The 13,082-nt window shown below is 39.7% G+C and overlaps 2 protein-coding genes and 1 pseudogene across 2 annotated transcripts; 1 reads left to right on the forward strand and 2 right to left on the reverse strand.

The window, feature by feature from the left end:
- Positions 1-5,721: 5,721 nt before the first annotated feature.
- LOC140708902 (putative uncharacterized protein encoded by LINC00596) lies at positions 5,722-10,252 on the reverse strand (annotated as a pseudogene).
- Positions 7,631-8,130, reverse strand: H2AC1 (H2A clustered histone 1). Its single transcript, XM_007973518.3, has one exon. It carries the CDS (start codon positions 8,093-8,095, stop codon positions 7,700-7,702), a length of 396 nt encoding a protein of 131 aa, XP_007971709.1. The 5' UTR covers positions 8,096-8,130; the 3' UTR covers positions 7,631-7,699.
- On the forward strand, positions 8,346-8,913 carry H2BC1 (H2B clustered histone 1). The gene has a single exon (XM_007973517.3). The coding sequence runs from the start codon at positions 8,478-8,480 to the stop codon at positions 8,859-8,861; it is 384 nt and encodes a 127-aa protein (XP_007971708.1). The 5' UTR covers positions 8,346-8,477; the 3' UTR covers positions 8,862-8,913.
- Positions 10,253-13,082: the final 2,830 nt, after the last annotated feature.

Genomic DNA, 13,082 nt, shown 5'->3' on the forward strand with positions numbered 1-13,082 from the left:
CTTAGACTGTGTATCCCTGTTGAGCAATGTATGATAGATGTGTGTTACACACACACATATATATGTATGATAGATGTGTGTGACTGTATATATATATATGTGTGTGTGTGTATATATATATATGGAAATGTTCAGTCTAACTTTGATGAAAAGAAGTGCCAACTAAAATAATGTGGTAACGGTGTACTCCACCAACTAAACAAATTTTTCTTTAAATAACACCAAATTATGTGAGGGCAAAATAAAATAGAAACACCGTCATGCTTTGCTACTGGCCTTCTGGTGCAATAATTTGGAATAGTAACAATATGCAGAAAAAGGCATAAAATCTTGTGTATTCTTTGACCTAATCATCCCGTATCTAGGAATGGTTTAAACAAGTACTTCAGAAGGAGTGAAAGCTATCTTTGCATAGATGTTCATTACACCATTGATTGCAATAATAAAATATTGGAAGCAGCCTAAGTAGTTAACAATGATCAGCTCGGCCTGGCCTGGTGGCTCACACCTGTAGTCCCGGCACTTTGGGAGGCTGAGGCAGGTCAATCATCACGTGGTGGCATGTGCCTGTAATTTCAGCTACTCAGGAGGCTGAGGCAGGAGAATCATTTGAACCCGGGAGACAAGGTTGCAGTGAGGGGGATGTTGTGCCACTGCACTCCAGCTCCGTCTCAAAAAAAAAAAAAAAGAAAAAAAAATCCCCCCCAAACAATGAAAGATGGTATATTTAACTAAATTATGGTACAAACACTTTAGTATAGTCACAGTTAAGGTGGGCTTTACAGTCAGACTATCTGGGTTGAAATGCTGGCACCAGTGCTAGCTCTGTGGCTCCTGTCAGGCCTCTGAGCCCAGGCCAAGCCATCGCATCCTCTGTGACTTGCACGTATATGCCTAGATGGCCTGAAGTAACTGAAGAATCACAAAAGAAGTGAAAATGCCCTGGCCCGTCTTGACTGATGACATTTCACCACAAAAGAAGTGAAAATGGCGGGTCCTTGCCTTAAGCGATGACATTATCTTGTGCCTGGCTCATCCTGGCTCAAAATGCTCCCCCACTGAGCACCTTGTGACCCCCACTCCTGCCCGCCAGAGAATAACCCCACTTTGACTGTAATTTTCCTTTACCTACCCAAATCCTATAAAACGGCCCCACCCTTATCTCCCTTCGCTGACTCTCTTTTTGGACTCAGCCCGCCTGGACCCAGGTAATTAAAAAGCTTTATTGTTCACACAAAACCTGTTTGGTGGTCTCTTCACACGGACGCCCATGACAGCTCCAAAGAAGTTTAATCTCTTCATTGGTAAAGTGTGTATAATAGTAGTACCTAGCTATAGGATTGTTTTGAGGATTAAACAAGATCAAGTGCATAACACATTTAGAAAAAATGTGTGGTACAAAGTAAGTGCTCAGTATATGTCTTGATGCAGCTATCGAAACTGAGAATTAAAAAACAAGAATTATAAAATTACATAACCACTTAAAAATCTAATGCTATATTTTAAAAAACATGATATTGAAAGAGAAAAATATTCTCTCTAAGCATAAAGATTGGAAGAAATACAAAAATAAGAATAAATATGTCAAAATGGGAAATGATTGATGACCTTTCCACTCTGAATTTTCTATTTTACTATTATCACTTAAATACTAAAACATAAGCAGCTGGAACCCAGAAAAAAGTGTTTTTATTTATGTATTCAACCAGTCATTAATTGGTGTCTTCTGTATTTTAGGCACTGCAAAATTTGGCTAAACAATTAAAACATTCTCATAAAAAACTTTATAGTTTCATAAATATAAAAAGCTTTATATTTTAGTAGAAGAGACAGGCATAAACATTAACACCTTTAACTAGAATGTGCAACAGGGTCACCAGAGGGACATCTGAATGACTCTAAGATGGGGGGAAATGGTCAAGGAAAGTTTCACAAATGACGTAATGTGTAAGTGTATCCTTGAAGGACGCATAGAAATTAATTAAACGAAGAACAGCAAGAACATTCTAGAAAAGTTACACAACTCATAAAGACACAAGTGAATTAAAGCGCAATGGGTTCAAGGAACTGCAAGTAGATTGGTTATGACCACAGCACAGGAGAGTGTGGTAAGAGCCTGGTGAGACAGCTAGGGGGAGCAGTTGAGAGATGTTAATCGGAGAAATGGCAAAGCGAGAAAAGACCTTAAGATTTGATGATGGCGGGTATACGGGTGGTGAGTGAGAATAAGGAACTTGGGCTTCAGGAAGACAGGATCTCATCTGATTTGTACAGCACTGACTCTCCAATGCTGGAAATATCTATCAAAGAACCACTGCAGGAGAAAGAAAACACCGCATGCATGTAGATGTTTGCTTCAGCATTATTTATAATAGTAAAACGATTAGAACTGTGACTGGTACTTCGTAAACTCTCAATATTTGTGGAACAAATCATAAATCTATGACTCTAAAGTTTAGGGAAGAGGCCGGGCGTGGTGGCTCACGCCTGTAATCCCAGCACTTCGGGAGGCTGAGGCGAGCGGATCACCCGAGGGTTCGAGATCAGCCTGACCAACATATAGTGAAACCCTGTCTCTACTAAAAATACAAAAGCTGGGTGTAGTGGCACAAGCTTGTAGTCCCAGCTACTTGGGGAGCTGAGGCAGGGGAATCGCTTGAATCCAGGAGGCGGAAATTGCAGTGAGCCAAGATAGTGTGGTTGCAATCCAGCCTGGGCAACAGAGCGAACCTCCATCTCTCAAAAAAAAAAAAAAAAAAAAAAAAAATTTTTTTTTTTTTAAAAAAATAAATGAAGTTTAGGGTAGAGGACTCAGGTTTCTTTGGGACTCTTAAGCATATATATTACAATTATTAACATACATTTTAGAGACAGAGATAGAAACCGAGGCAAACTGGTAGACTAACACAGAGACAGACAGACACACAGTAAAAGGTTTATGGTTTTGCTATTAAACTCATGAATTATGCTTTAGTGTGTTTTTAACATTCCAATATGTGGTAGCGGTGATTACCTTTTTCCAAGACAGACATATTAAAATATACACTATATTGTGAATGCATTCTTTGTCATACATTTCTGCTGTTCGTTTTCTATAAAGCTGTTTTTGGGTGTTAACGCAATGAGGAATAGGGTATCTACCTAGATAATTTTTCTGCTTTTAATTTGCAAATTATATTTTCATTAAATATTATCTCTGCTATTAATTTTGCAAAACAATTTTTTTGGGGGACAGTTTTTTCTGGAATGTATTTTTTCCATTCCTTTACTTCTAAGTGTTCTGTGCCAATAAATTTTAGGTATTTTATAACCAAGGGATAGCTGTGTTTTACTCCTAGTCAAATACTGTCTTTTAAATGGCAAATTTAATTGGGTAACCTTCATTTTGATATTTGGACTCATTTCTTATATTTGACTTTGCATTCTAATTTGTCATGCCAGTCCTTTCTGATTTCCTGCTTTCCATTGGACTTTTTTTTTTTTTTTTGCGATTACCCCCTTCTTTCTAGTCTACATTAATTTTATTATTTTAGTGGTTACATTTAACATAAAATATAAACCTCACTTAAGAAAATATAACAATCAGTATGTCTGTCCTCCTTATAAACAACACAAGGACATCAACATGCTTTAATTTGTTTCAGCCCTGTTCATCTTCTGTAACTATTGTCTAGTGTTTCTGGTTCATTGTTTTTTCTTAATATTCTAGTAAGTATTATTTTTTTTTTACAACTAGTATATTTATTTAGATGATTTATACTTTTACCCCTTCCTTGGTAATACTATTGCTTATTGCATCTCAGTCTTTCTTCTGAGTTCAGTCTTTTTATTTCAGTACATTCTTTAGCATTAATTCTTCTAGTATGAATCTGTGAGTGGCAAAACTTTCCAGTCTTTGTCCAAAAATTATTTCAGCTTTACACAAAAAACAGTTCATCTGAGCACATAATTTTAAATTGAGAGCTATTTTGCTTTAGAACTTTGAAGGTATTATTCTATCATTCCATGACTTCTATGATTTCTGATGAGAAATCCATAATGTTGTAGTGGAGGAAGCAAAACTTTACTTCTGCCCTCAGGATATTTTGGCTGGGCTTGAGAATTAAATTGACATAAGAGATGTCAACAACAGAAAAGCATATAAATTTATTGAATGCAAGTTTTACATGGCACAGAAGTAGGACAAAGACAAAGAATGGAATGCTTATATGAAGAATTTGACAAAGTGCAGTAAGCTGTGAAAATGTGACAAACAAAGGGGGTTGGGGGTTACAGTAATTAATTAGGTGGAGAAGTGACTCGAGAGATAAGGGTTGGTGTAACAAGGTTTATTTGTACAGATTTTCCTTGGCCTTAATTTTCTGTCCTTGATGAGAATGATACTTTCCTTCTGGTATAGGGAGGGCATCTTTCATCTCCTACTTTTAAGAAACAAAAGGAAGGTCAGAGTGTTTGTGCACCTGCTGTTTTTCAAGTGTCTTTAATTCCAAATAGTCAATATGTCAGAGTGACATATTTTGGAGTGGTGTGTTCTGAATTCCTTCAATGTGATTTATCATAAAAAGTAAAAGGAGGCCGAGCATGGTGGCTCATGCCTGTAATCCCAGCCTGTAATCCCAGCACTTTGGGAGGCTGAGGCAGGCGGATCACCTGAGGTCAGGAGTTCAAGACCAGCCTGCCCAACATGGCAAAACCCTGTCTCTATTAAAAATACAAAAAAAAAAAAAAAATTAGCTGGATGTGGTGGCTGGTGCCTGTAATCCCAGCTACTCAGGAGGCTGAGGCAGGATAATTGCCTGAAGCACAGGGAGCGGGGTGGAGGTTGCAGTGAGCTGACATGGCACCATTGCACTCCAGCCTGGGTAATAAGAACAAAACTCTGTCCCCGCCTCCCGAAAAAAAAGTAAAAGGAAAAAAGTGGCATATATTTGTCTCCATTGCTGCTAAAGTTTTACTGTTAATAGCCAATATTTATTTTTAATTAACAACTCTTAGTAATTTTGGAATTACACCAATCACATAAAAACCTGGCATTAGGCACGAGAAAGTGTCATATTAGTCTGATTATAAAAAATAAGTCAGCCAGGCATGGTTGCTCACACCTGTAATCCCAGCACTTTGGGAGGCCAAGGTGGGTGGTCAGGAGTTCGAGACCAGCCTGGCCAAAGTGGTGAAACCCCATCTCTGCTAAAAATACAAACATTAGCCAGACATGATGGTATATGTCTGTAATCCCAGCCACTTGGGAGAATGAGGTAGGAGAATCGCTTGAATCCGGGAGGCAGAGGTTGCAGTGAGCTGAGATCAGGCCACTGCACTCTGGGCAACAGAGGAAGTCTGTGGGGGGGAGGGGCAGGGGGGAGGAGTCGATATCACCATTTTTATTTATTATCACTTATAACTATTCGACAATGCATTTAGACAAGAAAGTCAACTATTTAAAACAATAGGACAAAATTACATGATTTTCCTGCCTACCTGGAAAACCACAAAGGAAAAAAGCTGGACAACAGAAATGACAGAATTTAATAAGGAAGGAAATACAAATCAGTACAAAAATCAAGAATGTTCTATCTGTAAAACATGGTCAATCAGAAAACATAATAAAGAAATCCTTCTAATATTTCCCCAAAATACACTAATAAAAAAGAATAGCTGGAGATAAATTCTATGAAACGTGTGAAAGTTCTGTAAGAAGAAATCAAGGCTGGGTGCGGTGGCTCACACCTGTAATCCCAGTACTTTGGGAGGCTGAGGTGGGCGGATCACCTGAGGTCAGGAGTTGGAGACCAGCCTGGCCAACATGGCGGAACCCCGTCTCTACTAAAAATACAAAAATTAGCTGGGCGTGGTGGCAGGCGCCTGTAATCCCAGCTACTCAGGAGGCTGAGGTAGGAGATCACTTGAACCTGGGAGCTGGAGGTTGCAATGAGCTGACATCGTGCCACTGCACTCCAGCCTGGGTGATAGAGAAGACTCTGGCTCCAAAAAAAGAGAAGAATCAGAAACTTCTATAAGTAAATTGTTTTGAAAAATCAAGGGGCATGTCTCCTTTAACATGTATTCACCATTTTTTATACATTTTATTTTATCTAAACATTTAGTTTAATGTAATTTTAATAGGATTGCATTAGAGATGAAAAAAAGTATTATGTAGTGCATTTGGAATAAAAGAATATGAAAGTTCTCTCCTATAAAGTCAAGTCCCTCTTCTTCTGCCTTTCCATACTTCGCTTTGGCACGTCTGGAGAGTTAAGTGCCACTTCTTTGACAAAGTATATCTACATTAATTACTTGGAATTCATCTGTTTAGATTTATCTTATATCCTGATTTGAAGTTTCACATTTGCCATGTTCTAAATATTACCCAGTTTTATTCAACATATAGTTGTCATTTCCGTTTTCAAAGATCTTCAGTTTTTTCCTTCTCTAATTGCATCCCTTATTATTTATGCAGGTTAATTCAAGGGATGACTGACTTTTGTGACTTGATTGTCCTTACTTGGCATGTTTTATTTTATAGAACTTTACCTGCTTCTATATATGCCTTATTATGTGTAGATATCAAGTGTTTAGCAGTTTTTTTTTTTGGTAACCAAATGAGGTTTCTTTTTTTTTGAGGTAAGGGCAGCTGTTGAATATCGTACAGTAATTTTTAGTTATTTGGCAGCGTTACTGAATGGGTTTTTTCAATTTCTCTTGGTGTTACAGCACAAACAGCAAACACAGATCAACAAACTATTTTGCCTCTTTTTAGTAGTCAAAACTTTTGAAGCATATACTGTTCTGAAATTTCTAAACTTCTAGTTATGTTAGGCCTTCTAGTCCTATTCCTGCCTGAGTCTGACACTAGTATCTCACCATCACATATGGTGTAAGGCTTCTTTTTAACATATCTTACTTACATTTTAAGAAATAATTCTATTATTCTTTACAAAGTGCATGAAGCCACAGGTATCATATATATGCTTACCCAAATTTTAAGATTAACTTATTTTACTTACGTCACATTTGAGTATTTCGTGAGACTGCCATATTTGAAAGGAAACTCTTCTCTAAAATGTACTTTAAGCAACCAGCCAGACTAATGTCGCCTGGACTTGAACTCTAAGGTTATACCTCTTCTGTTTGTAATGCAATCTTCACTTCCATACGTAACCCTTAACATGACATACATAACTAGTTTGAGATACAGTCTCGCTCATGTCACCCAGACTGGAGTGCAGTGTGAACGATCTTCGTTAACTGTAACTTTCACCTCTTGGGCTCAAACAACCCTCCCACCGCAGCCTCCCGTGTAGCTGGGACTACACGCCTGCACCACCAGACCCGGCGAATTTCTATGGGATAGGTCTCAATTATGTTAATGGTTAAGTCCCGGGCTTAAACGACCCTCCCGCTTCAACCTCGGTGCAAGTACTGATTGCTCACAAGCGTGAGCTACCTCGCCCAGTGACACGTATAATCAAAACTACCTCAGACTAATGGTTGATGCAACGCTCCTTGAAAATTCAATCCCCTTACATTCCCGAAATGCCCTTAAACGGGTGTTGCTTCTGACAGGTGCCGGCTAACATGGCTGCTTAACAGCACTTAACGTTCTGTAAGGCACAGCCTTTATCTGAGATGGTAAGTGGCTCTGAAAAGAGCCTTTTGTTTTCTGACACTTAAAAGTCACTATACCAACGACAGCCCGAAGTTACTTGCTTTGGGCTTTATGGTGGTGACTCTCAGTCTTCTTGGGCAGCAGCACTGCTTGAATGTTGGGCAGGACCCCGCCCTGTGCAATGGTCACGCCGCCTAAAAGCTTATTGAGTTCCTCGTCATTGCGGATGGCTAGCTGCAGGTGGCGGGGAATAATGCGAGTTTTCTTGTTATCGCGAGATGCATTGCCAGCCAGTTCAAGAATTTCTGCTGTCAGATATTCTAACACTGCCGCCAAGTACACTGGTGCGCCTGCCCCTATCCGGTCTGCATAGTTTCCCTTACGGAGTAAACGGTGAATTCGACCTACGGGAAACTGCAAACCTGCTCTAGAGGAGCGAGATTTAGCCTTGGCGCGTGCTTTTCCCCCCTGCTTTCCTCGTCCAGACATTCCGACACAGAAGAATTACAGCAACAGGAGAATCATCTCTAACGGCTCTACTGGGCCTATTTATAGTCTGACTGAGGTTGGAATTTTGCTATCTGATTGGCTGATGGCCTTCTACCCAATCAGAAAGTCTTACTAGAATCGCCTTATTTGCATTCACGCCACTTCGCATTGTCCAATCAGATTTTGGATGCCCAACACGGCATTTGAGGGCCGTGCCTATAAATACGGCACCTTTCAGCCAGCACCGCTATTTGTTTACTTGGCGACCGTGGGAGTTGAGGTGTTACAGAGCTGTTTAACACTTAAAAGAGCTGTTTAACACTTAAAAGAGCTGTTTAACATTTAAAAGAGCTGTTTAACACTGCAGAAGAGCGTAGCAGCTATGCCGGAGTTATCATCTAAAGGTGCTACGATTTCCAAGAAAGGCTTTAAGAAAGCTGTCGTTAAGACGCAGAAGAAGGAGGGCAAAAAACGCAAGAGAACCCGCAAGGAGAGCTATTCTATTTACATCTACAAGGTGCTGAAGCAGGTCCATCCAGATACTGGAATCTCTTCCAAAGCCATGAGTATCATGAATTCCTTCGTCACTGATATCTTTGAGCGTATAGCGAGTGAGGCATCACGCTTGGCTCACTACAACAAACGCTCCACCATCTCCTCTAGAGAGATCCAGACGGCAGTGCGGTTACTACTGCCGGGAGAGCTGGCTAAACATGCCGTGTCTGAGGGCACCAAAGCTGTCACTAAGTACACCAGCTCCAAGTAAGCCGGCCAAGTAAACGTCTTTATAACCCAAAGGCTCTTTTCAGAGCCACTTAAATATACTGAAAGAGCTGTGGGCTTACTGTATGTTTCTGTGAAGGCTGTTTTCGTAAAGCCACTCAAAGATAATCAGCTGTGGGCTTAAGGTAGACGAACAAGTTCCAACAAGACCAGCCTGGCGGGGCACCGGTGCTAACGCCTGTGTAATCCCAGCACTTGAAAAGGCGGACGCTGGCGGTTCACGCAGTTAGGAGATGGTAGACCATTTTGGCCAACAAGCTGAAACTCCCATCTCCGCTAAAAATTCGGAAATCAGGTGGGCGTGGTATCGCTTACCGTAGTCCCAGCTTATTGGGAGGTGGAGGCAGGAGAATGGCTTGAACCTAGGAGTCGGAGGTTGCAGTGAGCCGAGGTTGTCACTGCACGCTAGCATGGTGACAGCGAGACTCTCAAAAACGGTAGCTTGTATAAAAGCTACATCCTGTTCGATATTGGTATGTTTAAGGTTAGCATTATGTATATAAAACTACAAAGTGCAGCCACGTAGACAATATAACTTGCATTATGATCCCAAATTTTTATAGACCTCCCAAAAAGGCAGTAGTTGAGAGGAAGTTACGTTTTGTGCCACAGGTAAGTCAAGGTGTGGAAATAATTTTGGGAACTCTGGAGAACTCACAAATCTGATTTGCAGGAATGAAACAGATTTAAAGTGTCTTGTAATTTTCTTAAATTTATAATAGTTTCCTTAATTGTCGTCTTAACTGGTTGTTGACCTCCATCTGTAAGGTCTCTCAAGCATTAAACTGATTTCAGCCACCTTAAAAACGAATCAAATGTTACTTCTTGGAAACCTGGTTAGCTGGAATTCTCAATCTGTTTAACGCATGTTCATTTAACCTTTATCTTTTAATGAAATTTTGGATGTGTATATGTGCTTTCTTTACATTAAAAAGTTAGTACCAGCCGGGCGCGGTGGCTCAAGCCTGTAATCCCGCACTTTGGGAGGCTGAGGAGGGCAGATCATGAGGTCAGGAGATCGAGACCATCCTGGCTAACACGGTGAAACCGTCTCTACTAGAAGTACAAAAAATTAGCCGGGCGTGGTGGCACGCTCCTGTAATTGCAGCTACTCAGGAGTCTGAGGCAGGAGAATCGCTTGAACCTGGGAGGCGGAGGTTGCACTGAGTGGAGATCATCCCACTGCACTCCAGCCTGGGTGACAGAGCAAGACTCCGTCTCAGAAACAACAACAAAAGAAGATATCGATGTACAAGACCTGTTAAAATAAGTGCCCCCACACTTTTGTGAACAGTAAGGCAGTTCCTGCAAAGCCCCTGTGTGCTTTAGCTGGGAAATCTTCCAAGGAGGTGACAAATTGGGGGGAAGGGGCATCTAGCATCTATGCTCACCTTGTACTGGGGATGGGATCATCTCCAGTCAGCTATTCATGCTTCTCTAACACCTTGGAAAACAGCAGGTATCACATAACTGCCAAATAACCTGTCAACTTTGTGACCACTGTCAGTAGACTATCCTGATTATCCAAGGACTTTTGGGCTTATTTGGGCAATAGATAAGTAGGAATACCAGCAAATAAAAACTCTTTTTCAGACTAAACTTCATGTAGCTTTTATATTGATGTATTTTGGCTCCAAATAACAGGAAATGCTAGCTGGACTGGTTGAGATAATAAGTAATGCAACCAAACAGGACAGCCTAAAGGCAGAGAAGTTCCACCAGTAGGATGATCACAGCCCTGGCTCCACTACCCTGCAGTCTTGCCTCTGCCCTTCTCCCCATTGTGATTTTGCCATCATACTGGTCACAGTTCCAAGTGTTCATGCAGAGATGATAAAGTAAAGGCAGGAAGAGTCACTCTATTCCACTGGGTCTTGGATTGAGAGCAAAAGGAGTCTTCCCAGAGGACCCCACTCCTCTCAGGTCCGTTTTCTAGAACTGAGCCTAGTTCAGGTGCTGCCTGAGTCATTCACCTACAGAAGACCACAGGATGGGTGTGAACTGATCATCTACCTTCATACATATTTGGCATTTTAAAAAGTTAAATATAGTTCTGGGTATTTTGTTTTTGTTGTTACTGTAAATGAGGTATTTCCTATTCATTATTTTTTAACATTTTGTTGTTATATATGTAACACTGCTTTCTGTGCATTATTATTATTTTTTATATCCTTCTAGTACCTCACTGAATTGACTTACTTTGCTATTGGTTTCCTGGTAGATTTTCTTGAGTTTTACATGTCTGCAATACAGGTTGAGCATCCGTAACCCAAAAAGCTCCAAAATTCAAAACTTTTATTGTATTATGAATTTCTTTCCTAGTCTAGCTGATCCTATACACAGCTTAATATAAATTTCTATGTACATGCAATAAAATGTTTAATATTATTAATGAAACAATGCCAGATTGAGTTTTCAAAATATTTTTAAAAATGTGTGATATAGTAATATTTGTGCTTCAAATAAGATTGAAAATTATATTTTAGTGCATACATTGTGGAAAACACTATAGAATTTCCTCAAAAAATTAGAAATAGAACTACCATATAAATCCAGCAATCCTACTACTGGGTATATATTGAAAGGAAATAAAATCAGATTCTCAAAGAGATATCTGTACTCCCATGTTCATTGCAGAATTATTCTCAATAGACAAGATATAGAGAGAACATAAATGTCCATCAGCAGACGGATAAAGAAAATGTGGCATATATACAAAATAGAATACTATTTGGCCTTAGAAAAAGAATCCTGTCATGGGCAGCAACATGGATGAACCTGGAGGATGTTAAGTGAAATGAGCCAGGCACAGAAAGACAAATGCTGTATGATCTCATAAGTGGAATTTAAAAAATGTTGAACTCATGGAAGTAGAGAGCAGAGTGGTGGTTACCAGTGGCTACAGTTGGGGAGTGGTGGGAAGATATTGGTCAAAGGATATGAAATTTCACTTAGGAGGAATAAGTTGAAGAGCTCTATTATACAATATGCTGATTATAGTTGGTAACAATATGTTCTATTCTTGAAAATTGCAAAGAAAGTAGATTTTAAGTGTTTCCGTAACAAAAAATATGTGGGGTAATGCCTATGTTAATTAGATTGATTGCTATTCCATAATGTATACATATATCAAAACGTCATGTTGTATACAGTAAATGCATGGTTTTTATTTGTCAATTTAAGAAATGAAAATAGTTGGGCAGAGAGTGGATTTTAGGGAGGCAAGATTAAGAGCAGTGAGATTAATTAGAAACTGTAATTCACTTGAGAGATATGAGTATGCAGACAAAAATGGTAGCTGTGGAGATGGTGAATAATCAGACAACAGAAATATATAGGAAGTAAAATTACCATATCTTGAGAGATTGAAGTGGATAGAAGTTGAACAGAGACTATTAGAGAAAAAACATTTCTGGTTTGGACAACCATGTGAATAGGGTGGTACTCATGGATATAGAGAACACAGATGTCCAGGAAAGAGTTCTGTTGGAATCATCTGGAAATCCCTGTGGAGAGAATTCTTAAGTGGCTAAGCAACATTAAGAACTGTGATATTGAGTAAGCAGTTTACTGGAGTTCACAGAGACGCAGAAACCTGCGGCTTTAAACCTCAAATCCCAGCAGATAAAGGAGAGTTAGCCTGATCACTTTTCATAGTAGAGTGCAAGAAAAGGAGCGTAAAAATCACAAGAGATGCTGCAAAGAGAGCTATTCTATTTACATCTACAAAGTGCTGATCAGGTCCACCCGGACTTGGAGGATGTTTTGCACACATTATGGCCAAAGTCAAGAAAAAGCAAACAGCCTAATGCTCAGTGCCAGACTTCCCTAAGTGGGGAGCTCCAGGCCTTTTTTGTCATCGTAGAGGGTTTGTAGTAGAAAAAGTCATAGACAAAAAGTCAAATTTCCCCATGGCACTATCCACAGAAAGAATATCCCCATGAACCCAGGATTATGGGAGCTCCTCTTGGATTGCTTCAGCTGTGAGATTTTAACTTTCACCCAAACTGCTGCAGAAAGAGTTAATGCGAAATTTAGACTTAAGAGATAACCATGTATGTCTAGTCCAGGAAAAAAGTTTATCAGTCTGGCAATGACGCATACCCTATAATAAAATAAACATTCTACAGCCCTATTAGAAGCTTTCACTGGCTCTTAAAAGAGCCTTTGGTTTGTGGAGCTCATCTGCTGGCTGGATTATGTT

This window comes from Chlorocebus sabaeus, chromosome 17 (assembly GCF_047675955.1).
Source record: "Chlorocebus sabaeus isolate Y175 chromosome 17, mChlSab1.0.hap1, whole genome shotgun sequence".
Taxonomy (NCBI): Eukaryota; Metazoa; Chordata; class Mammalia; order Primates; family Cercopithecidae; genus Chlorocebus; species Chlorocebus sabaeus.